This window comes from Bos indicus x Bos taurus, chromosome 8 (genome assembly GCF_003369695.1).
Source record: "Bos indicus x Bos taurus breed Angus x Brahman F1 hybrid chromosome 8, Bos_hybrid_MaternalHap_v2.0, whole genome shotgun sequence".
Classification (NCBI taxonomy): domain Eukaryota; kingdom Metazoa; phylum Chordata; class Mammalia; order Artiodactyla; family Bovidae; genus Bos; species Bos indicus x Bos taurus.
The window spans coordinates 76,516,370-76,543,939 of NC_040083.1; the positions used below are offsets into that span (position 1 = coordinate 76,516,370).

General features: G+C 40.5%; 1 protein-coding gene across 2 annotated transcripts in view; it reads right to left on the reverse strand.

Moving 5' to 3' along the window:
* FRMD3 (FERM domain containing 3) overlaps positions 1-27,570 on the reverse strand; it is a 341,097-nt gene that overhangs the window by 119,178 nt on the left and 194,349 nt on the right. For both annotated transcript variants that reach the window (XM_027550087.1, XM_027550086.1), the window contains exons 4-5: positions 5,811-5,889; positions 115-212 (exon numbers count right to left, since the gene is read on the reverse strand). In XM_027550087.1, the coding sequence (XP_027405888.1) occupies positions 115-212; positions 5,811-5,889 (177 nt within the window). The remainder of the gene's footprint in view (positions 1-114; positions 213-5,810; positions 5,890-27,570) is intronic.

Sequence of the window (27,570 nt, forward strand, 5' to 3'; positions counted from 1 at the left end):
TCCAACCATGACACGGACAGGATGAGCACAGGCTGGGGAGGAGAGAGGCTCTGAACAGCCGAAGCTCTGCTGTCCCGTACAACAGTGGGGATGCGCAGCTGGGCCCACACTTACCTTGAACGATACAAGCACCCAGGTAGGCAGCATCCGAAAAGGAGCAGAGCAGTCGACCATGGAAAATATCTCTTTTAATTTGCAGGTACAAAAGGTATCTGCAATGAAAAAGGAGAAAGAGTTGCCATAAGTTTTGGCTGAGGCCTGGAAGAAGCAGAAGGATTGTGTATCTTTAATCCACCTGGGTCCCCAGAACCCTACTTGCGCTGCTTGGAGGGCAAGCAGAGGAAAACTGGGAGGGGCCCCCAGAGTTCGGAAAACTTGAAGTGTCTGTAGCCACTTCCAAGAGACACGGGGAGGACAGAGGAAAGCCACGGGGCCTAGCAGCCACCGTCCCTGGGAGAAAAGTCCCACACAATGACAACCACAGACACCCTCGCCCCCACCGGCACTTCAGGTACAGGTTGCCCGAGCTCTTGGTGGAATGAGTCAGGAAACACACTCAGTCTTACAGAGACTAGTCCCACTCAATCAACCTCGAAAAGACGTGGTTACAAGGCCAGGAAGCCAGCTTATTCTCAGTGAGAGCTGTCATCTGTTTAGTATCCTCTCCTGCCATCTTCTCCAGGTCAGACAAACCTGATTCTGAGTGACAGGGGCTGGGGTGAGGGGTCGAGGAGCAGAGGACAGAAGGTGCTGGCTCCCGTGGAAGGATCAGCACCGTGCAGCTCCAGCATCACAGAGACTCATTGAGAGGTAAAATCCTTTGAATTTTAATGTTGCAGCAAACTCTATTTTTGAAAACACTGTAGCGCCAAACAAAAAAAATATGCCTGGCTCGATTCAGCTGGGGATGGGTGGGGGGCGGGGTGTTAGCTTGCCACTCCTAGCTCAGGTCATGTCACCACTGTCTCCTCTGTTCCTCCACGCCAATCATGCCCTCTTCAGATCTCCTCCTATTTCTTAGCTGGATTGATTCTTTCATTGAAGGGTCAGGCCTAGGGTCCTTATCTCTGACTAAAGTAACTTTACAGATGTTGCAGATTCTTTCTGCTTATTTTACAGTTTAAGTCGCAGAGATCAACCTTTTTCTTCTTTCCAGGTTCCTGAGGCCAGGTACGGGCAGCACCCCATCGGTCCCAGTCACTACCTCCAGAGCTCAAACAATCTCATCTTTTACTCAGCCTGAAGCTGAAGCTCCAGGATTTTGGCCACTTGATGCAAACAGCCAACTCGCTGGAAAAGTCCCTGATGCTAGGAAAGATTGAGGGCAGAAGGAGAGGAGGGCATCAGAGGATGAGATGGCTGGATGGCATCAATGATACAATGGACACGAACTTGGGCAAACTCCGGGAGATGGTGAGAGACAGGGAGGTTTGGCGTGTTGCAGTCCATGGCATCGCAAAGAGTCAGACATGACTGAGCAACTGAATGACAACAAAGCAGCTTCATGCACAGCCCCACTTAGAGAGCCTGCCTGAAGTGCTCAGACCATTCAGGTGCTGCCAGCCCACCTAGTCCCATCCCAGAGCACTGGAGCTCACCATCTCCTGACTCAGGGATGCACTGATGGGTTCAGTGGCTCCCTGGTGGTTCCATCTGATGAATCTTTACCTCACACCTGCTTTAGGCCCTGACAGTGCTAGGCACTGGGGACACCGTGGAGGCTCAAGTGACACTTTCTGTCCCCAGCTTTGTATGGAATTGTGTGCAGGGCATAAAGGTAGTCCCTAATAAATTTCCTGTCTGGGTTACTGTGAATTTTGTCAAAGGACCCATTTTGTCAAGGACCCAGAGTATCTCCCTAAACTGACACCTTTCACACTTTAGTGAGCTTGTGAATTACCCAGAGATCCTGTTAGAATGTGGATTCTGGTTCCGTAGGTCTGGGTGAGGCCCAAGAGTCCAGATTTCTAATAAGCTCCCCGGTGATGCTGAGCTGCAGGCGTATGGATCACACTTGAGTAAAAAGGTTCTAAACCAGAGGTTCTCATCCTGACTGCATATCAGAATTACACGGGGGAGCTTTTAGACAATACCAGCATGGATCCTACCCAGACCTAATTAAATCAGAATCTTATTCCTCACCAAAACGTGTACATGAGTTTTCATAGCTGCATTCTTCATCATAGCAAAGCCGAATGCCCATCAACTTATGAAAGGATAAAGAAAAGTGGTATATCCGTATAATGTAATATTATTGACTCATAAAAGGAAGGAAGTACCTACTGATTCCTGCTACAACAGGGATGAAACTTGAAAACATTAAGCTAAGTGAAAAGTCAGACATAAAAGGTGTATGGACCACATATTGTATGATTCCATTTGTATAAAATTTTCACAATAGACCAGTCTACAGAGACAGAAATGTAGCTTCATAACTGCCAGGGGCTGAGGGGAGGGGAGAACGGGAAGGACTGCTTGAGTACTCGGTTTGCTGCTGGGGTGATAAAAATGTTGTGGAAGGGGATTACAGTGATGGTGACACAACTCTGGGGACATACCAACCCCCCCGAACTGTATGCTCTAATATCTACCTAAGGGAACTAATGCTTTTGAAAATCCAATTGCCTTGAAGTGGTGGTTCTTGGAGGAGGGCATGGCAACCCACTCCAGTATTCTTGCCTTGAGAATCCCCATGGACAGAGGAGCCTGGTCGGCTGTAGTCCATGGGGTTGCAAAGAGTTGGACATGACTGAGTCACTAAGCACAGCACAGCACAGCTGTTCTTTACAATTACCTGCAAAGTCACTTCAGTTGTGTCTGACTCTCTGAGACCCTGTGGACCATAGCTTGCCAAACTCCTCTGTCCATGGGATTCTCCATGCAAGAACACTGGACTGGGTTTCCATTTCCCTCTCCAACAATTACCTGGAGTGCTTATGAAAATATAGATTGCAGGACCCCATCCCAGGCCTGGGGCAGAGACCAAGTTCCCAGGTGACGCTGTTGCTATTAATTCAGTGACCTGACTTTGAGGACCAAGGCCCTTGACTATTCAGAATACCAGGGTTGTACGAATACTTGAGATGATGAAATCTTTCTTAAAGATTTTAAACTGCCAGGCTGAATGCCATCAAGTTTCTTTGCTACATGCTGAATGTATACATTAAACCAAAAGCATTCCTTTCCACGTTTTGGTGAGTTTAGCAGTGAAAAATGGTTTCAAATAAATATTCACTCATAAATCAGAGGTTTGGGTTCTGATCCCATAACTCAGATATTGCGTCTGATGAAAGCTTCCTGAGAAAGAAAATCAGCTTTCACAACAGCTGAGATTGGGTCCTTACTCAAATTAGCAAACTCTAGAAATAATCATGGATTATTATGGGTTCCACATAATCCACTGAGCCTTGCAAATGGCTTCAGGTTCAGATACTCATTTTTTAATGTAACAGTCACCAAAAAACAACAATAATAATGCATTTACATGTAGTCTCACCCCTCCCTGCATGAAAGAATTAAGCAATGAAAACACAAGAGGATCGGGGTCACACATTATTATGTACCATTGGTGATACACTTCTCCATCTAGTATGAATTTAAAGATGGTTCTTACCAAAACATTTTAAAGCAATATGCTTTTATTACACTCAATTGTATATAGCATTTACCTAAAGCCCTAGGAATCTAAAAGATTGTAAGGTGACGGTGTAAATGGAGAGATAAAAAGGTTAAAAAATGATTTCAAATGTCCTTCTTGCTGAGTATTCTTGTTGTTTTGCTCTTTTAAAACTGCTTTTCTTTCTCAGTGTTTATTTACACCTAAGCCTGGTCATAAATGTGATCTTAGCGTCTCATTTATTAACTTCTTCTTAAATTTTAGATTAATTTATGATAAAATAACTTATCAAACAAGAAAAACTAAACTCTTTCGAGATAGGGTTTAAACCTAAGTATCTGAGTCATTCCATAGTTTGCAGATTCCTTTCAAATTCTAAGGACAGTGTTAACTCAGAAAAGCCCATTTCTACCTGTGCAAGGACACAGTATTATCTTAATTTCCATCAGAGACATAAAAATGTTCCACTATTAATACCTTAGCTATTCAGACAAAAGTAGGAAAATGCTAGCAAATTTAACTGAGAGGGATTTAACTGGAGTTAGTGACTAAAACTTTGTACCCTTTTACTTTCAAAAGGGGCTTTTCTCAATGTCAACAACAAAAAACACATCCTTAATTTATATTGTGATACATACTCAGTTTTTATCCTCCAGAAAAGATTTTAAAGCAAACAAGTGACAAAAGTGAGCCATTTTGGCCCCCTGATGCAATAACGCCTGGCATGAGTATTTGATTTGATCTTCCTAATTACACTGTTAGCACCCAGAGGGGAGGACAAATATCTCCAATATGTCTCTCTCTCTATTTATTTAAGTAGCTCATACAGCCCTTGCAGATAGCAGAACTTAACAAATAAATGATTAAATTTTCAAGCCAAAAGCAGGCTGAAGCCACATACAATTTGATTCTATTTGCATGAAATGTCCAAAACAGGTAAACCCATAGAGACAGAAAGCAGATGAGTGGTTTCCTGGGCCAGGGAATGAGAGAGTGAGTAGTAACTGCTCATGGGTATGAGCTTTCTGGGGGTCAGGGGGATGATGACATGCTCTGGAACTAGATAATGGTGATGGTTGCCCAACATGTTGAATGTGCTTAATGGCACTGAATTGTACACTTTGAAACAACAAAAAATAATTTGTTATGTGAATTTTATCTTAATTTTTAATAAAGGCAGGCCAGATTGCAAAATGCCAACCACCACTTACAATGTCCATCATCTCCTTTCCCCTGCATACCCTGCCCCACCCCTAAGCACAAACCTCCACCAATGGCTATGCACAAATTACTAATAGAGAAAGGCTCCCTTCCAACGTCACCCTTTGCCACTATGGTGGAGCCTGACTGGCCCCTCATGGATAATAAGACGGCACAACCCCCAAGAACCCTACACGTGCCTCTGCACACAATGATCAGGGCCAACTGCCTTTGCTTCTCTTCTGTGCTTGGACCCACACAGATTATTCTGAGAGAAGACTAGATGCAAAGACTTTTTGCAGTCATCAAATTAAAGCCTCATTAAGAACTAAGCATCAAATCAAAGCCTCATTAAGAACTAAGCACTAAGAGCATGGGCTCTTCTTTATACACCGAGTAGGCCCTCCTGGGACCCTGCTCAGTGGCACTGCCAAGGCTGCTTGTGGAACCTCCAGAAAGTAGACTATTTGCGCGTGGCCGCGGCAGAAGGAGACAAGAAGTGGGGGGAGGCCCAAGAACTAGAAAATGCAAATAGCTGGGCTGAGAACACTCTACAAGGAGAGGGTAGCTGGCTCCACGGTTGGTCGTTTAGCAAGTGGAATGTGGGATGACAAACATTCCATTCTGTCAAGGGATCTTTTCCCTTCCAGAAAATCTTAGATCCCCAGGATAAGTCCCAGGGGCTGCACTAGCTATGAATTTGCCCATATCCTAAAGACAGTCATCTTCTGTTTATTTTTAGCAACCCACTGTCAGATGTTTTCAGGGAGCAGCTCCTCCTTATCCCCACTGCTTTTTGGCACAGTTAATTACACTCCTAATGACAACGGTTTGAAAAATCCCAAGACAATTAAGTGCAAGAGAAACAATGCCAAGCCAAATACTGAGCTGAGGCGTCTGCTTGGTGGAGATGCTCTGCTCTAGAAGGAAGACTCAGCGGCCCTGGCTTTGGCTCAAGGGGCACGTTAAACACACAAACAAACAAACAAAATACCTGGTGAGCTCTTCTTTAATCTTCAAGGGTTCATGTGGGTAGAATTTCACTCTAAAGCACATGGTGTATGGTGGATGAGCTGAAACATCATAAAGAAAAAGCATGAGAAAAGCAGCAAAAGACCATGAACTCAAACACACACAGGCGAGTCAGCCATGCAGCCTTCCCCACTCTAGCCTGGGGGGAGTGGGAGGAGGATTTTCTGAAAGAAGAAACAAAGCAACAGTGACCACAAAACTCAATGGAAATGCTTGACAAGACACCTGAAGCAAACTAGGATACAGGTAACCTAGTCGGTCAGTACAGATTTCCATGTCACGGCTCCTTCCTTCTCTCCAGGCCACAGCTTCAAATAACATTTTCTCTTCCAATTCTTTCCACTCTCTTCTGACACATACATTGTTCCTAAGTACCACTCAGGATTTTGGCCTAGTGAAATATTTTTTTAGCCTGTGAGATGGAAAAATGTCACCACACATGACTAGTTTTCCCAAAGTGATAGTGCCTTTGAACTAAAATCAAGATTCTTAAAATGCAGTCTGCCATGTACAGATTCTACTCTGTATAATTTTAGTATTATTTTAGTGTTATCTATCAATGAGGCAGTCGCTTGCATGAAAAGAAACACTTTTATAACTTCTTGCTTTGTCTGAATCAAGATGGCTATATGTAGACTGAAATTCTGGTTGAGGTTTGTTGATTCTGGAATGTACTAATTGCATTAAAACATCCAGAACTCAATAAGCTCCCAAGGGGATTCTATAGGATTTCTGATACCTTTAATTATAAGACCCCTGTTGACTTGCAATATTAACCTAATAAATGCACACAAGTATAGTAAGATACATTTAGATTTCAGTTCATATACAAAATGAGCATCTTAAAATCAAAGAAGTATGATGATTAGTAGTATTATTTCTATGGACCTGACATTATTATTTGTCTCTGAATCATTATGGTGCTTGAGATCATCTCTGAGTCTACATCCAAATGTGACTATGAAATAGCACTCTCTTCTGTCTCAAATCTTCTTTCATAATAAGCAGGGGTTAAATCACCAGTCAATTCTATAACGTCTGGGACTATTCTGTATGTAGACAAATTCTTTATGTAGAAAGGACTATCAGCATCAAAAATGAATGTATAATGAGGGTAATTTAATCTGGAAAATAATTATTTAAAACAGTTTGGAAGAAAGCATCCAATTCCCAGGAAAACATAGCAGCATCTTGCTGGATATCTCAGGAAAGAAAAACTGATTAAAAATACACACGCACACACACAGGTGTCAGAACCCTTTACTCAACGCTCCACTTCTCCACCAGAAACTAGCAAATTTCTTAACTGAGTTGTTTGACTTAACTGTTTCTTAACTGACCGTGTGTTCCCTACATTTAAGAAAGGGAGCATTTTTCTGGAGTACAAGGGGAAAATGTACACCTCTTATACAGCAAAAAATGAAGAAAAACACAAATGGATTCTTAAGTCATTCATCTTTCACAATATCTAGAAACTCAGTTTTGATTCAAAATACTTTATCTTCACACGTTTCCCAGGTTTTTTTCAATTTGTTTAAATCATCTCTAAAAAATGAAAATTAATAGTGTTTTTAATGATAAAATGTGTCCTTAATAGAAAGATTGAGACAGTTGTTATACAAGCAACAGAACAAAAAAGAAAACAGCATTTTAAAAAGGCTTTTTCTCTTTTCTTTCTTCCTCCTTTTATTAAGGTCCTCAAAATTAATACATGTTTAAGCACAACCAATGAAGCTAGACAGACAGATGATAGAGAGATGAAAGACAGATAGACAGATGGATACTGATAGACAGACAGATGAGCCTTCCCCTTTCACTTTCCTTCCCTTTTGTCTCCATTCCTGCCCTTTCTGTCCCCCAGCTCCCCACCCCACCCCAGACTCTCCAACCACTGTTAACAACCACTTCATCTCTATGCTTCTCCACTTTTGCCATCCTCACACATGATTACACACATAAGTAATTTTTTAATTTATTCTCACAAAATAAGATCATACTATGCATGTTTCTCTTATCTCATTCAACTATCTTGCCCATCCATCTAGGACATTAGGTACAGATCTAAATCACTGTCTATAACAACTGCACAATAGTTCATATGATATACTAGAAATTACTCATCTATTCTTTTTTAATTATTCAGGTTGTTCCAACATTACAATACATGCATTCTGTAATGTATACCATATATATTATTGATATATACAATAGTGAGTTATATCATTAAATGCAAGTGTTTTTATTCCATATATCATTAACTATTTCATATATTGTTAAATATATATATATATTTTAATATAGACTCCCAATATTTCAATTTGGGGGAATAAAATCAGCTGACTGAAGGCAAATAGAGAAAAGGAGGCTCAGAGAAGGTAGACCCAAATGAGAGCTGTCATTTTCTCTTCTACCTGGTCAGCGTATTTCCTTGCCATGCCCTAGGCTGGCTTCAATAGTTATCTGAGCTCATCGGATACAAACAGGGATTTGCACTCCTCCTAAGGGACCACGCAGTGAGGCTCAGAGGTGGTCCCCAGGCAGCCATCTTTGAATTCCATGACTGTAGGCAAGCCTTTCAGCCATCCTTGTTCCAAGACCTGAGGCTTCAGAATGATCTAATGCTTCTTCCACATGGAGAGCCCTTCCATCATTTGAAGACACAGCTCAAGGTCTTTCTGAGCCTTTTCTAAAATAAACATCCTGAGGGACTTGCCTGGTGGTCTGGGGTTAAGAATTTGCTTTACAATGCAAGGGATTTGAGTTCTATCCCTGGTCGGGGAACCAAGATTCCTACATGCTGCGGGGCAACTAAGCCTGTACACCACAACCAGAGAGCCCACCAACCACAACTGCTGTGCCCATGTGCCACAGCTAGAGGAGCTGGCACACTGCAATAAAAAGCTCACACTGCCAAAAAATTAATACAAATAAATATCCCCAGTGCTTGTAACTGCTCCTCATATGGGAGTTTTGAGTGCCCTCACCCTGGATATATTCCTGCCCCCTCTGTGCTTCCTCAAGCCTGGAGCCCCAGCAGTTGCCAGAGCTGCTCAGGTGAGGGGACCATCACAGGCTTCACTTTGAACATAACTGTTGCTCCCTATCAACAGCCTCCTCTCAGTGCTGATTCACTCTGAGTTTACAGCAGACCAACAGCTGTAATTCTTTTCATATATGTTGCTGCTAAGTCAGACAGGAAAAAGTCACTAAGCTCCTGCCATCTCCTCCTCCGTTTTCTGGGATGTGATCATGGAAGAAATTCATACAAGGTTCCAGTGGTAGGCTCACCACTAGATCCCTTATCAGAGAAGGGATGCCAAGCAGCTAGCAGAAAAATCAGGAGGTGGCATTTTTTTTGTTTTTTAGTAATTTTATGTATTTAATTTTTTTTCCTTTTTTTTTAAAATTTTATTTTATTTTTAAACTTTACATAATTGTATTAGTTTTGCCAAACATCAAAATGAATCCATCACAGGTATACATGTGCTCCCCCTCCTGAACCCTCCTCCCTCCTCCCTCCCCATACCATCCCTCTGGGTCGTCCCAGTGCACCAGCCCCAAGCATCCAGTATCGTGCATCGAACCTGGACTGGCATCTCGTTTCATACATGATATTTTACATGTTTCAATGCCATTCTCCCAAATCTTCCCACCCTCTCCCTCTCCCACAGAGTCCATAAGACTGTTCCATACATCAGCGTCACTTTTGCTGTCTCGTACACAGGGTTATTGTTATCATCTTTCTAAATTCCATATATATGTGTTAGTATACTGTATTGGTGTTTTTCCTTCTGGCTTACTTCGCTCTGTATAATAGGCTCCAGTTTCATCCACCTCTTTAGAACTGATTCAAATGTATTCTTTTTAATGGCTGAGTAATACTCCATTGTGTATATGTACCACAGCTTTCTTATCCATTCATCTGCTGATGGACATCTAGGTTGCTTCCATGTCCTGGCTATATTATAAACAGTGCTGCGATGAACATTGGGGTACACGTGTCTCTTTCCCTTCTGGTTTCTATGTATTTTTTGACTGGGTTGGGTCTACAGGCTTTTCTCTAGTTATGGAGAGCAGGGGCTACTCACTAGTTGTGGTGCTAGCTTCTCATTGCAGAGGCTTCTCTTGCTGCAGAGCACAGGCTCTAGGGTGCTTAGGCTTTAGTAGTTGCCACTCCTGGGCTCTAGAGCACAGGCTCAATAGTTGTGGTGCACAGGCTTAGTTGTGCTTTATAGCATACGGGATCTTCCCAGATCAGGGATAGAACCTGTGTCTCTTGCATTGGCAGATGGATTCTTTACCATTAAACCACCAGGGAAGCCTAGAGGCAGCACTTTTCAAGTCTGAAATTTTCTACCCGTTTTCTTCTACCATCATATATGGTGGTCTCATATTGATCCAGCATCATTGGCCCTGTGTTGCCAACAAAAGAAAAAAAATTTCCTATAGGTTAAAAGAGTGCATGATCTTGACATAATGAACCACAGGTAGTAGCAGGCTTCTCCTTAAAGAACACACTGAAGGTTGTGGATGCAAAATTATATTATACAGCAAGAAGTAAAACTAAGGAATGCCCCTCACAGGGCTGGAAGAAGCTGAAAAGAAATAATTTCCCCCTAAAATGTTGATGACAAGATTTATGAGGGTTTGGACCCTTATGTCTTATTCAGCTTTCCAGCCTCAGAGTTGCTTACTGATAAAGGATTAGTTCTCTCCCTGTCTAGATGAATTAATGAATGATGGTGCCCAACCTCTGAGGCAGATGTTAAGGCAAACAGCCAAGTGCTGCTATCACATTTATCCCGCTAGAACACTGGTCTAGAAGGTCCACAGTCTGAGTCACTACAGCAATTTCCAGGATTTCTATTTTGAAAAATCTCAGGTCCTACAAATCAACCTCTGCCCTTCAACAGCTGGAACAGATTCAGGGACTCTAGAGTTGCTTACAATAGCTACTTCTAGTGGGGGGATTAATTAAAATCAACAAAAAAAATGAGTACCTCCTAGGTATCAGGCACAGGTTTAGATATAAACAAAAAATTCTATCTTCATGGAAGACACATTCTAGTGGGATAAACAGATATAAAATGAAAATAAATACATGAAATATGTAGGACATTTGAAGCTCATAACTGCTATGGAGAAGAATAATGAATTTAAGGGGAGAGGGAAGACCATCCCCATCCCTGTTACCTTTTCCCATCTCCACACAAGCAAATCCACCAAACTAAGTGCAATTCTCTTTATTACCTTCTAGAAAATTAAACAAGGGGAGAAATACAATTATGTAAAATTTTAAAGCATTAAACCCAAATGTGTTGGCAGTGGTTTAGGGTCAAAAGCTCAGCTTTGGAGCACTGGCAGACACCCCACCAGCTGCATAAATGCTGGAAAAGGAGCTTTTCCAGGCTCCAGCTGACAGCTGGCATGTGCTTCCTGGGACTAGTCTAAGGTCAAAATCCTCTTGTGGAGATAAGCCCACTCCCTTCGTCTAGCAGCTCAGTTTCTCTGCTATTCCAGCTTCCATGCCTTATTCTTAAGCTACAGAGAAAGAGGAATAGGGCAAAAGATGACACTTATCTGCCCAAACATTTGGTTCAGAAGTGGAATTGGACATGTCTGATGAAGGAGCTATCTATAGAGCAAGAAATACCCAACACAGAGGTAACATGTAGGCAGTAACGCCTATGCTCTGCTCGGGGCCCTTCTCTGACAGTGTCATCAAGAAGAGCCACTATGTGGCATTACTAGATGGGGCACCCCGCAGGGGACAACACCCTCGTTCACTTCTACTGTGGTACTAAGACTCTGGCATCAGTGATAGAAGCACCCAGGATGACGGGAAACCCAAGCCCACCAGGAGCACTCAAACCTCAAAAGAGACTTCAGTGATCTTAAGCAAAACACTTAACACCTCTGTTTCCTGCTTTGGAAGAGGGAACAGCACCGGGGGGCACGTCAACCTCCCCAGAGGTGTTTGGACAGATCCAATAGGTTCTTGGTACATGCACTTGGCACAACATGCCAACAAACAAAAGTTCACATTTAGGTAAGCACTCCTAACAGAAGAACAGAAGGAAAAGGAAGGCTGGATATGGGAGGGAAGAGAAGAAGACTGAGTTGCACTTAAGTCAACAGCTGAAAAGCATTTACTCAGCCATGTAAGTGCTAAAAATGAGAACATCACTGAGGAGCAGAGTTGGGAAAAATGTAAAAATCCACTTTAAAATGCCAGGAGCAAGTAACTGCCCCAAGAACAGCAGGGCTCCTCTGGCACAGCCCTTTGTTACCTGCCAGATAAAGGCTGGGGAAGCCAAGTGCTACCGCAGGGAAGCTCAGGGCCCCCTTTTTTGCATCAGCAGATCCCAGGGTATTGTCATTTGGGTGGTTTGTTAACAGTGAGAACATGGGGAGAGGAACAGCCATTTATAAAGCAGAGACAGACTTCCTCATCTCCACTTTGAGATCTTGCCCAGAAATGGGGATAGGGATAAGAAACGATTAGGTGAGCAGCCTCCTCAGTGAAAATGGAAATTAAAAAAAAAAGACTTTCTATTTTTAATCAGCATGCAAACACATTACGTCGCTTCAGTCACGTTCGACTCTGTGTGACCCTATGGAGTATAGCCTGCTGGACTTCTCTGTCCATGGGATTCTCCAGGCAAGAATACTGGAGTGGGCTGCCATTCCCATCTCCAGGGATTTTTAACCAGTAACCATCCTCAGATCTTATAAAAACAAATAGGTGAAACTTTTTTTTTTGGCTGGTCAAACATCCCTCAACAATTTTTCTTAAAATACAGTGGTCTTCCTCCAATCATTATAAAGAACAATAGAAAAACATAACTTTGGGAACATACATATAAACTCATGATCCTTCTCATGCACATTTTGGTTGACAGCTATGAACCAGTACCCCCCCCACCCCGCCCCGCACCGCAAACTCCTTTCAACAGCAGATAAGCATAGCGCCCATGGCTCCAGCAGGCATTTGTCAGGACAGTACTTATACCTAGAATATATCTCTCATGCCTCCCTCTGGGACTCTTGATAAAAGAAGTGTGATCCTATACTGGATGCTTGGGGCTGGTACACTGGGACGACCCAGAGGGATGGTATGGGGAGGGAGGAGGGAGGAGGGTTCAGGATGGGGAACACATGTATACCTGTGGCGGATTCATTTCGATATTTGGCAAAACCAATACAATATTGTAAAGTTTAAAAATAAAATTAAATTAAAAAAAAAAGTGTGATCAATTTTTCAGACTTTCAGACTCTGGAAAAACCACTACAAAGGGTTTGGTGTTGCAGGAAGGACTCCTAGCACTGCAAGTAAGAAAGAGGCTTACTTTCCAAAGGACCTCAAGCAGGCATCAGGGGTCCTTGGCCTGTTCAGCACAACTGACACCTTTTTATTTCTAACCAAAAGTCCCTCCCAGGTCCTTTCACGGGCTTTAGCTTGAGAGCTGAGGGCCACCCCCCACCTCCCCATTGGGCAGCGGTGCAAAGGGACCCTGATGAGCCACGTTCGGTGATGAAATAGCTCGGGAGCACACGCTCTTTCTGTGCATGTGGAAAAAGATGCTGCACACCAAAAGGGCAAAGCATTACTCATAATGAACTGTAACTCTTGGGGTATGATAAAATGAACCAGCCACAGAGAACTGCTCTCTTAACAACTGCTCTCTTCTAGTTGGAAATGATTATTACCATTAAGCGACAACTGTTACTATCATCATCAATGGCACAGATAATCCCTCCATCCCTCTTTGACTGAAATGACAAGCAGCAGCCTCCAAGATGTTACTGGTATTGCACCTCCTCTACTTCCAAAGCAGAGATTAAAAACAACGTTTCTTTAACTCATCTTCCTCCTGTTATAGCTCTCTCTTATGTTTCAATCACACACACACACAGGTACAGGCATATCTACACACCCACACGCGCATGGAGAAAATGAAGTCACCCTCTAAGCACTCTTTTAGGGGACACTGGAGTGCTGAGCAGCTGCCTCACAAATACATGTCCTTGGAATTCTCCGACCGCCTATGCTGTACAGGAGAAGCTCCATCAGGGACTTTGATATTCAACATGCCTAATCTCAAGTTCACCATTTGAACAAATTGCTATAAACTTAAAACTCTCAACTTTCATTTCCTCATCTGCAAAATGGGGATAAGAATGCAACCAACAACCTAAAGTAAAGATCTGTGAAATTTCTCTATAAAGGATAAGAGAGTAAATATTTTTCACTTTGCAGGCATCAGGGCAGCTATCTCAACTACTTCCATCAGTTGTTGAAGGGTGGAAGCGACCACAGACATGATAAAAACAAATGGCATGATGTGTTTTAATAAAACACTGAAATCTGAATTTAATACACTTTTCATGTCACAAAATAACATTCTTTCCTTCTGACCATTTAAAAATATGAAACCTACACCCAGCCTATGGCCATACAAAACCAGATAGCAGGTTGGGTCTGGCCCAGGGGTCCTGTTAACAGAGACCATGATGAGGATGACACAAGTTCATAGGGTAGAGTGCCCAGCAGACTGCCTGAGACCTTCACACTCAACCCAGAGGAGTTACTATCACCCTAGAAGTTGAAGAAGAAACCCATGTGGATGTGGTAGACTCCTTTAACTTGACCTAAGTCATATATCTTGGTTCAAAGGGTGAGAGGGGGACTGTCATTTTTCAGGAAGGAGTGGGGATGAAATACTCATGAAATAGGTGCCCAGATGAAGAGATATTTGGCAGTTCTTCTAAAGAGGAACTTTGCTGCCTGGGACTAGGGTGCAGTGACCTGAGAATTTCAGCCAAAAAAAGTTAGTAAAAGTACATGAAACTGAAGGCAGGAGATCCAGGTGCCTGCTTGCTACAGATGTGTAACTCACTGATCCCTCAGGAGTAATGTTGGTTGGTATAAATCAACTAGTAATAATAATTATTATTATAACAGCAAAAATAAAAATTTTTATGTAACTTGGTACTGAGGTGTTTTTTCTTACCACAAAAATGCATCTAAAAATGAGGCATTATAAAATATTTCCAGCCAAAGGGAAACAGAAATGAATAGAGCTTTCCTAACCCAGTTGACCCAGATTTGAACCACCTCTAGGATTCATATACCAAGCATGGAATCTCTTGGCCCATCACAGTTATCATTTCAACTTTTGTGCTGCCAACACATGTAGTTTTGAATCACATCACCCATTATGAAACAACATGGGCACTCCGGAAGGAAAAAGGAAGCCCTGAAAGTATCTCCCTGGTGACATAAAGGCTTCCGCTGGAGGATGCTCCTTTTCCTCCACTTTATCCATCACTCCTGCCACATTCTTTCTCTCCCATAAGAAGTGCTGGGTCTTCCCCAAAGCCTAACATTGTACTCAATCAGAGTGACATCCATGTCACCACCAACCACACTCTAAGGATAAGGTTAAAAATTAGAAACCCATGGCTTACCAAATGTGCAAATCAATTAGAATTGTACATTATAAATTTGAGGTATTTTGTCATTACTTTTGTTATCATTATTTCTATCCATGTTCTGAAATAAAGAAAGAACACAATGTGGAAATTATTTATAGGCCCAAACTGCCTATAAATGGACTTTTTCAGAGAAGGATCAAAAAAAGAAATTTTCGATGAAATAGTCAAACCTGGGAGAAAGAAAGACAGTTGGCCAAACCTACTAAGCTATGACAAGAATAAAAAAAAAAACCTGCCCCTAAAGCTGGAAAGAAGCATTGGAGAGAAGAAAACTGAAGAGGGCAAAACCAGCCAAAACTAAACCACAGCAGCTGGGGACTTAGTGTTATGCACTTGACTGATGCAATGGCTTTTGTTCAGATGTGTGAGTTTTACTTTGTCTTTAAAGAATATGGCAGTTTACATTCTTCTGCCTGCTCTCTAAAAGAAGCAGTTTCGTTCTAGACAACAAGCATTTATTATGAACTCACTACTTGCAGAGGCTCGTAGTAAGCCATGGACCAAGTAAAGAAATCTTCAAACTAAATACTAGGGATTAGATGAGTATATCTATATGCCTGAGGACAACAGGCAAGGTTGCCCCAAAAGATCTAGAGATGGGGCTACAGCCCAAGGGATGTTTGAAGAAGTAAAATGTTTGAAGTTTTGCTGTCAGAGCATATGATCAAGTTCAACGAAGAATAACACATACACAAAGGAGAAGAAATGAGCCACAAAACAAAATCATGAAGGTTACCCAAACAGTAAATAGGAATGACAAAGGGTGTGGGAGATCTAAATTGGGGTGCTCAGTGCGGTGAGCTGGGTAGTGTAATCCCCAAATTTCATATCTACCTGAAATCCCTGAATGTGACCTCATTTGGAAATAGGTCTTTGAAGATGTAATTAATTAAGATGAGGTCATTCTGGGTTAGCCTGTGTGCATGCCTGCTAAGTCGCTTCAGCTGGGTCCAGCTCTGTGCGATGCTACGGACTGTAGCCCACCGGGTTCCTCTGTCCATGGGATTCTCCAGGCAAGAATACTGGAGAGGGTTGGCGTGCCCTTCTCCAGGGGATCTGCTCAGCCCAGGGACTGAACCCAAGTCTCACGTCTTATCACCAGTGCCACCTGGGAAGCCCCATACTGGGTTAGGGTGTGCCCTAAATCCAATGACTGATACCCTTTACAAAAGATGGAGGGAAAATTAAGATACAGACACAGAGAAACATAAGGAGAAGGCAGTGTGAGAGTGGAGGCAGACACTGGGGTGAGGCAGCCTCAAGCTGAGGAATGAATGCCAAGGCTGGCCAGCGATCTTCAAGAGTGAGAGGAGACTTCAGAGGGAGCATGGCCCTTTTGACACCTTGACCTCAGACTTCTAGCCTTCAGAACTGTGGCAGAATCAATTTCTATTGTTTTAAACCAGCCGTTGTATGGTACTTTATTTTCACAGCCTTATGAACTAATATACTCAGCAAAGGGAATAATTGGAAGAATAGAATTATCATCCAAACGAGTCCCATGACTGGGTATGGACCTGTGGCTGTTCTCCTGTTCCTGACACCAGAGCAAAATCTATGCTTCTGGTGTATGCGTGCATGCAGAGTTTCTCAGTCGTGTCCAACTCTTTGCAATCCCAAGGACTGTAGCCCCCCAGGCTCCTCTGTCCATGGAATGTCCAAGGCAAGAATACTGGAGTGGGTTGCCATGCCTTCCTCCAGGGGATCTTCCCAATCCAGGGATCAAACCCACATCTCCTGCATTGGCAGGTGGGTTCTTTACCCCTGAGCCACCATGAAATGCTCCTGGTACCCTCTGTCTGTGCTACAGCAGAATACATGCTCCCTGTTAACAAAATTATATTAGCCCCCAGGACTACTGGAAAACTAAGGAATGATACACAAGCATAAAGTGTCATAAATACTACCAGAAATACAAAGTACAAACCATCTCAGGCTTCCATGAAAAACAATCATAACTTTGGGGAGGAAGCACCAAAGATATCAGCCAGCAACTTGACTCAACAGTGTTCTTATGGCTGAACCCAAATCCATGTGTTATTCAGAGGATGGGGTTCTCTGCACCTTGATTTGCATGCAGAAGCCATTTCCAAGAGCCCTTATCTCTTCACAGAGCTTGGTGGCAGCATAGTACCTGGTTTATAGAGCAAGAATATGATTTTAACTCTTCTCCTGGGCTAATTAGGCACCAGCCAGGATTAAGCAGAGAGCCTGTTTAGAAGACTAAGCAGGCTTTCATCTAGGTCTCTATTTCTGCAGTACACGCTTAATGCATAATGCACTTTGATTCTTTTCTTCGTATCTTTACTCCTTTCTTGACTTTTGCATAAAGCTTCCTCTTCTTTTGTTTATGTTCTCTTTTTATTATCAAGTGATATATGAATATATTCTCACTGAAAAGATCAGTGTAAAATGTAACTATATGTAGTAAGACATGAGGGCCTCACCTCTGTCTACTTCATTCTCTTTCTCAGAGGTAACTACAGTCAGTATACATTTATTTAGTCCGTCTTCTGTGCATTTACATAGTCATACAGATAATATGTATTTATTTCCATATAAATGATCTTTATATTTTCATTTATGATCATTCTATACTTGGTATTTTACTTGCTTTTTAAACTCTATAATATATCTAATAAATATTTTGATGTCAATAAAATATGTCTGTTTTTTTCTTTAAATGACTACATGCACTCCACATAATTTATTTAGCCTGGCCAAAACTTCTAGGCTTTTTAATTGCTTCCAGTTCCCAGTGTTATAAGCAATACTCCAATGGACATAATGGACATCCTTGCATAATATATATACATGCTAGAATAAATTTTGCTTTCGACAGACTCACAGAAATGACCTTGTTGTACCAAAGACGTAGGGATTTTTAATCTTGAAAGACACAGCCAAATTTCCCTCCCAGATGGCTTTACCAGTTTATATACTCCCACCAGAAGTGTTACCCTCATCCTCATCAACTGGCTATTATCAATATTTACAATTTTCCTGGGAAAATAAGGGCTTCCCTGGTGACTCAGTGGTAAGGAATCTGGCTTCCACTGTAGGAGACATAAGAGATGCAGGTTTGATCCCCAGGACAGGAAGATCCCCTGGAGGAGGGCATGAAAACCCACTCCAGTATTCTTGCCTGGAGAATTCCATGGACAGAGGAGTCCAGTGGGCTATAGTCCATAGGGTGGCAAAGAGTCGGATACAACTGAAGCTTCTGAATAGCAGTATAAAAATATTTTGTTTTAATTTGTATTTTGCTTGTTACTAACGATGTTGAACATCTGTTTATAAGTTTATTGCCCGTTTATTTTTATTCCTTCTACATGTTTTTTTTTCACATTTTGCTACTGAGTTTTTCTTTGGGCTTGTAGCATCAGAACTTTTTATATGTAACTTTTTATAGTCTGCATATTACTACTTTTTATATACTTGACAAATGTTCTTCCCATTATTTTGTTTGTATTTTAATTCACTTTATAGTCATTCATCCAACAAATATTTACTGGGAATCTACTCTGTAGAGAAAACAAACCAAATATTCTAGTACAAACACTTAAATTTTGTATAAATTTGTTAGCATTTTGCTTTGTTACTTCTGGGTTTGATGTTTTCCTTAGGAAATCCTATTTGACTCCATAATTTAAAAAAATACTTCTGATGTGATACACCACATGAACAAAATAAAGAATAAAAATCATATTACCATCTGAATAGATGTAGAAAACTCAAATCCATTTATGATCTTTAAAAAAACTCTCAACAAAGTATGTATAAAGGGAACATACTTCAACACAATAAAGGCCATTTATGACAAGCTACAGATAATAAAAGATGCTTGCTCTTTGGAAGAAAAGCTATGAAAAACCTAGGCAGTGTATTAAAAAGCAGAGACATCACTTGCTGACTAAGGTCTATATAGTCAAAGCTGTAGTTTTTTCAGTAGTCATGTATGGATGAGTGAGTTGGACCATAAAGAAGACTGAGAGCCAAAGAATTGTTGCTTCCTAAATGTGGTGCTGGAGAAGACTCTTGAGAGTCCCTTGGACAGCAAGGAGATCAAACCAGTTAATCCTAAAGGAAATCAACCCTGAATATTCATTGAAAGGACTGATGCTAAAGCTCCAATACTTTGGCCACCTGATGTGAAGAGCTGACACATTGGAAAAGACTCTGAAGCTGGGACAGATTGAGGGCAGGAGGATAAGGGGGTGACAGGATGAGATGGCTGGACGGCTTCACTGACTCAGTGGACATGAGTTTGAGCAAACTCTGGGAGATAGTGAGGGACAAGGAAGCCTGGCGTGCTGCAGTCCATGGGTTTGCAAAGAACTGGACACAACTTAGCAACTGAACAAGAATAACAGCTAGTATATTCAACAGTGAAATGCTGAAAGCTCTTCTTTCTAGATCAGGAATGAGACAGGGATGCCCCCTCTTATAACTTTTATTTGACATAGTATTAGAAGTCCTACAACACTAATTAGGCAAGCAAAGTAACAAAAGGCATCCAAGTTGGAAAGGCAGAAGTACAACTGTCATTACATTCAGGTGACATGATATTATATAGAGAAAACCCTGAAGACTCCACCAAAAAACTATTAAAACTAATGAGTGAATTCATTTATGTTGCAGGATACAAAATCAATACAGAAAAATCTGTTGTTATTCTATAAATTAATAACAAACTACTGGAAATGGATATTAAGAAATCAATCCCATTTATAGTTGTATCAAAAGAATAAAACACCTAGGAATAAATTTAATCAAGTAAGTGAAAGACTTGTATACTGAAAACAACATGACATTAAGGAAAAAAGTTGAAGGTGACACAAATAAATAGAAAGATATTCTGTGCTCATAGATTAGAAAAATTAATATTGTTAAAATGTCCATACTACCCAAAACAATCTAGAGATCCAATGCGATTCCTATCAAAATTCCAATGGCATTTCTTAACAGAAAATATTTAATCTTAAAATTTGTATAGGGCCGCAAAAGACCCCAAATACCCACCCTCCAAAAAATCTTGAGACAGGAGAACAAAGTTGAAGTCATTATGCTCCATGATTTTAAACTCTATTGCAAAGCTATAATAATCAAAACCATATGGTATTTGCATGAAAACAGACACATGGATCAATGGAACAGGAGAGAGAGCCATAAAATAAACCCACTCATATACAGTCAATTAGTTTATGACAAAGGACTAGAAAATACTCAATGGGAAAAGGACAGTCTCTTCAATAGTGTTAGTTTTATCATAATCTTTGATGCTTAGCAATTGAAATATCACAATTTTTTCAATTATCCTTCTCTATTTTAATAGATTAATAGCAAATCACTTGCTTATTATATAATCCTCTGTTGTTGTGTAGTCGCTAAGTCATGTCCGACATCCTCTAACAAGGCCAAAAAATAAAGTATTACCAAAAAATAAAATACTCCTAAATTTTTACCTGAACTTCTTATAAATTATTAAATATATTTAGCTTTTGAATTCATTTGTTATTAATCCCATGCATGATGTGAAGGATGGTTTTAGTTTTTTTTCCCCCAAGTAAACACACAACCCTAAAATTATACCTTGAATCTTTATATCTCTGATATGAAATATAATCTTTCTTACAACCTATATTTCCAAACATAATGGGACTGTTTTTCTCTGTTCTACTGATTCTTTTCCTATTCCTAACTATATCTTAATTACTATATGAGTCTATCATGAGGCCTCTTTTAATTACTATAGCTCATAGGCCTTGATTTGCTATCTAATAGAACAAGCACTCCATCATTGTTCATTGTTCTTTTTTGCATATTTATTGGGTACTTTTGAGCATTTTATTTTGCAAATGAGCCTTAGAATCAATTTGTTAAATGCCATAGAGAACCTGATTGAAATTGTGATGTGAAAAATTATTGAATATACATATTAATATGTGACAAATTGATTTCATTAACCTGAAACATGAGAAGTCTGCATTTATTGAGAGCTCTTGTCTACCGTAACTCCACAGTAAAATTTCATAGATTTATATAGATCTTACACATTCATTTATAAGAAATTTATGTTTTTACTTGTTATTGCTATTATAAACAATAGCACTTCTTTTTTATTACATTTGAGAAACTGTTACTGCTTGTATATAAAAAAGCTATTGTATTAGAACGTTAATCTTTTATCGAATGTTAAAAGCTATATTAGTTGTTGGAAAGGGGTAGGGAAGAAAGGCAGGTGGAGAACCTGGAGAGATCCAGAGAGGACATAACCAAGGTTAAGATGCTTTATGGAGCTCTGAGAAGGAATTCAGATCCCTCAGCACCCTAGGCTTGGCTAACAGAGTGAAGGGTAGGGGCAAGACCAAGAAATCCCAGAGTTTAGGGGAAGTGATGCTTTGGAACTTTGGAGGACACCAAGGAAATGGCAGCATGACGTGTTTAAGCAGAGTGAGCCTTAGATAGTGTGCCAAGTTTCAACCCTGAGGCTGAAGCACAGCATGGAAGAGGCTAAGCAATGTCAGCTTGTCCCAGTGGTGAATACGGATGTGCTGAGATGCAACCAGTGAGAGAGCCGTGCAGCGGGGACCACAGGAGGACAGAGTCTATAGCCGTGCAGGTCAAGATCATGGCAGGAGCCAGGGGTCTCAGCAGCACATGCCAGTGCATACTCTAGTGGCACCACTGCATCCAGAGAGGACGCAGTGGGAGTGGTGCCAGCAACCAGAGGCCAAATCACGTAAGACACAAGAGTCCTGCAGGATTCTGGGCTTGAGAGACGTCACCCTTGCAGCCACGATGGATGCTAAGTTTGCTTCTCGTGCCACGTGATACTGTTTGGTGAAGGACAACGTAGGGTATGCATTTTCATATTTAAATTATGAATTCACTAAGCAATTTGCTGAAAGAGATCAAATATTAAACTGGCAGATCCTGAGTTACCCTGAAGTAACAAGGTTAAACTTTCCAGAGGAGATAGGGGTACACAGCAAGTGGAATTCAGTCATGGGGAAATAAGGTTCCATTTCCATACTTCTGCCTGGAGAAGGGAAAGGCTACCCTCTCTGGCCTGGAGAATTCCATGGACTTTATTAGTCTATAGGTTCGCAAAGAGCTGGACATGACTGAGCAACTTTCACTTCAATTCCATACTTCTGAATCATAATAACTTTTTAAAACCTTTACATGCTTATATAATTTGTGTGATTATATAGATCCTATAGGACATACAATTTTTGTCCTCTTGATGTGTGTCTCTACATATATACACATTGGGCTACATTCCATAGTCATGGGGACAAGGCTAAAAGCTAGTAGGTTTGAAGTGAAAAGAGTCAGTGTGTATTACATAGCGTGGAAATACAAGGACTTGTACATTCCTGCATGGAAAGCAAGGACTCTGAAAACCAAACATTCAAAATATGCACTTCATTTAACACTTTGCTTACAGGCAGTCTATTATCTGAGTAGTTTAGAAAGAAAAAAATAACTACCAGCTCACTCCACATTTGTACCTATGGATACAATGACAGAAAAGGGAAATGAGAAAGATAATCCCTCAACGCTTCCCAAGTAAATTATAAAGCCTATCTAAATTCTTACCTAATATACAAGGAATGATTAAAAGTTGACTTTAAAATTTTAGTTCTGGGCAGTATGGACCAGTTACACCCCATCCTGCTTCTTGTATTGACTGCAGCTATAAAACCTGGACAGAATACAGTGCAGCAGCTATTTGAGGTCCCTGGAAAGTAAACAATATCAGGAAGATTGGAAACAAAGACAAGAATTAAAAGGATCAGCGAACCAGTGTTGAGATCATCACATATTCTCTTCTGTGTCCCCTGGACAGAACTCAGAGATACCTGGACATCAGTACAAACTTAGAAGCTCCTCGTTAAGGCCTGAAGAGCAAGAAAAGGGGTTTCGGCAGCATTAAAAATAGCAGCAAGTGGGCAGAAGATTTTCTTTCAGGAAGGTTTTAAATCTAGTATCCTTAATTGTAAAACTACTCACATTTTGTATTTCATATTGGGTGAGCTTTGGTAATTTGTGGGTTTTGAGGAACTGGTCAAACTTACGTACCTAGAGTTGTTCTGTGGGGTCTGTAGAGACATCTCCTCTTTTGTTCCTGATATTGGTAGTTTGTGTCTTTTTTCTTCATGAGTCTTGCTAGAGGTTGATCTAGCAAGTTGATCTTTTCAAAGACCAACTATTCTCATTAATTTTCTGTATCATGTATTGGTAAATACAGGAACTTGGATGAATTTGAGTTATTAATGCTGAGTTAAAGTAGCCAGTTTCAAAAGCTTACACACTGTATGACTCAATTTCTGTGACATTCTCAAAAGATACAAGCTATATTGACAGAGAAGAGATCAGAGGTTGTTAGTTGTTCAGGGAGTGGAGAGTAACTACAAAGGGACCACAAAAGTAAGGTTTTTGGAGAGATGTGCTCTGTATCCTGACTGTGGAGATGGTTGCACAAATCTGTGTGTTAAAAACTCACAGCACTACAGAACAAAACGAAGCCAGTTTTACCATGTATTCATTAAAAAAACCAAATTTAAAGTAACTCCTAAGTTCAGAGGAGAAATAAGACTAGTTTAAGAAGTTTCTCAATTTTAAAATTTATAATTAATAACTGTCCGGTTTTTAAATTAAATATTTCACTTTCCTAATAGATTTGCTTCTGCTAAGTCACCTCAGTCGTGTCCGACTCTGCGACCCCATAGACGGCAGCCCACCAGGATTTGAGGTCACCATAAAAGTAAATTTGATAATACTTATTTTTAACAGGATTTGGGGGAAATAAGAACTCTCATGTAACCGTAGAGGAGTAAATTACTATAAGCTCTTTGAATGGGTATTTATCTCTAAGGAAAGATTAAATGCATGTTCTTTTTGATCCAACAATTCTATTTTTAGGAAATTCTAGTACAGATGGACAATATGCAAGAATATACATATAAGCAGGTTTACTACAGCATAATTTATAATAGGAAAAGACTATAAACAATGCTGACCATCATTAATAAGTAAATCACATAGATATATACAATTAAATATCAGAAAACCATTTTAAATTTTGTGTTTATTTATTTTTTACCTGCTCCACACAGCATGCAGGATCTTAGTTCCCTGACCAGGGATGGAACCCAACTTCCCTGCATTGGAAGCTCAGAGTCCTAACCACTGAACCACTAAGGAATCCCCAAAAACCATTTTTTAAATGAAGCTAATCATCAATCACTCATTTTTATTTAAAAACTCTAAAATTATTAAGAAAATGATAAGGTAAAGAGTTATATATAGAGACTGATCTCATTTTTGTTTACAAAAGGCCTTATATAAGTTGGGGGAATTTATATGTCAAGAAAAATTCCCTGAAGAATGTATAAATATTGTTAGTAATAGTCATCTCTTTGGAGTAAGCATGGAGATATAAGGGAGAAGAGAAAGGAAATAGTTTAAACTTTTCTGAACTGCTAGAAAAACCACAAGCATGATACTATCAAAAAACTATTTTTAAAAATACTAGTAAGATATAATAACGATTTTGTAGAAAGTTTATTCATCAGGAGAGCTGGTCTTCTGCCTACTCTGGTAATCCACATAGTCTGAGGGATCTTAATGAGGTCAGGGCAAAGGACTGGAAAGCTGGTTATCACTGATGAGTGACATGGGAATGGAGCAAATTCTTCATCCAAGGAATTACTCTCTTACTGCCTCCTCAAAGGCAGTCAGAATATAAACTGCATCTCCCCAACCAAAGTAAGATCAAATCAGTCAATCCTAAAAGAAATCAAGCCTGAATATTCTTTGAAAGGACTGATGCTGAAGCTCCAATACTTTGGCCACCTGATGTGAAGAGCTGACTCACTGGAATAGACCCTGGTGCTGGGAAAGATTGAAGGCAAAAGGAAAAGAGGGAGGCAGAGGATGAGATGGTTAGATAGCATCACTGACTCAATGGACGTGAATTTGAGCACACTCCAGAATAGTGAAGGACAGGGAAGCCTGGTGTGCTGCAGTCCATGAGGTTGCAAAAGTTGAACACAACTTAACGACTGAACAACAACCAAAGAGGAAGCTGCCTGGGGTTCTGCAACCAGATCTGTTGATAAATTCATGGATGAGTTCCATGGATTTGTTGGACCCAATTTTTCTGGGTTAACAGTCTACATGCCTTAGTTTAAATTTTTCCCTAATTTACATTATAGTGACTAGGACATATGTATAAGAAAACAATAAATTCTTGATACTAAAAGACATCATCAACCATCACAAAACTAGCCTTGTGATCTTGAGAAAAATTACATAATTTTTTGTCTGCTAATGTTCTTAACAATACAACAGAGGACCAGGTAACTGGTAAGACCCTTACCCTTCAGGTAAGAACCTTGCTAGTTCCTAGAATCAGTGAGTCACCGTGTCTGGTTAGAAATTGAATTTTACACAATTATTTTTCCAGATTCAGATTCTATTTGTCGTTAGATTAAAACCAGCCAGTAGTCATATGTCAATCTTGAAACTATTTTTACAAAACATTATATATTCTGAGTTGGTTGTTCAGATTTACTAATTGTAGACACAAAGCTCTTAAGCAGAAAAATCTTCACAAATTTAAAATTTTCTCTTCTTTTAAGTATTGAAATACATCTTACTTTATAGATGTTATATTTTAAAAATGTGTGTGGCTTAAGGAAACTATTTTATGACATTTAAGAACCAAAGTGAAACATGTAAAATATCATGTATGAAACGAGATGCCAGTCCAGGTTCAATGCACGATACTGGATGCTTGGGGCTAGTGCACTGGGACGACCCAGAGGGATGGTATGGGGAGGGAGGAGGGAGGAGGGTTCAGGATGGGGAGCACATGTATACCTGTGATGGATTCATTTTGATATTTGGCAAAACTAATACAATTATGTAAAGTTTAAAAATAAAATAAAATTAAAAAAAAAAAAAGAACCAAAGTCAAAGAACCATTTACTAAAAATAACTTTACTGGAAATTTGCCTAAATATTCTTAAATATATAAAAACAATATTAAAATTTTAAGTGATAAAGTAGTTAAGGGTTATCCAAGGATCAGCTAGTTTTTTCTCAGATAAATTAGTTTATTCTCATTAGCCTGCATGTCATTCTATACAGAGCTCCCTGGTACCTGTGTCCTGCTACTTAATCTTGGATGCTTGTCCCAACTCTATTCCAGCCTCACCTCAAGGGGCTGACTTCTCTGAACTTTCCATGTGTTGCTGCCCCTTGCCTGCACCTCTTTCTTGCCCTCTCTCTGCAGCATCATTCGCCCACAGCAGCTCTGGGTGCTAGCCTGAACAGCCCGGCTGACTGTGAGTCCTGCACTGGCCAGACAGAGTCTATTCTTGAGTGAAAGGAGAAGAAAGGGAAGAGACAGACAGAGGTCTGAGTGAAGACAGAAAAGGGATAGGGCAGGAGGGTAAAAGGAAAGAGTTAAGGAATAGATATGTTGGTTACCAGTTTGCCATCATAATTCAGTTTCTTCCTTCTCTTACTTAAAAACCTTGCTTCAAATAATTTTTTCATATTAAAAAAAGACTCCCTTGAACGATGACTAGTGACCTAATACGTGCTAACCTGATCTCTGATGAGAAACTGATTAATCACCCACATTTTAGAGCCCTGGGAAAGTTGACATGAAGGGATAAATGGACTCCAGGGCAGGCAATGAATTTCTGAGGTGCATTTCAGAAGTTCTCCTCTAAACCATAAATAAAAGCAGGTTGACTACAGCCTGGCACAGGTGACCAGGACAAAACATCATGCCATCCAGGACCAGCAGTCAACACCCTATTCACAATGCCCCCAAGTGGATGACCAGATATTCTATGCACTACAGAGATGTTTCCCAAGCCAACTTTTCCAAGAGTTCATCGGGGGAGGCGAGGAGGCAGGTCACAACACCAGAGCTTGAAAACATTACTCAGGAAAGTATATTGGGGAGCTTGAGGAGTGGACAAGAATACTTCAATCTTCATTAATGTTATCAGCAAGATTTTAATTTCAAAATACACCTGCCTATCTTCCCACCCCCCTACAACACTGACTTTCCACCCTGAACCATTTACTAGCAAACCCCACAATCAAAGGGGAACTAGGCACCTGTGCCCCTGTTTGAACATGAAACATGAGGGTAAGATGATGCGGATGGGGAGAGACACAGGCCTCTAGGAATA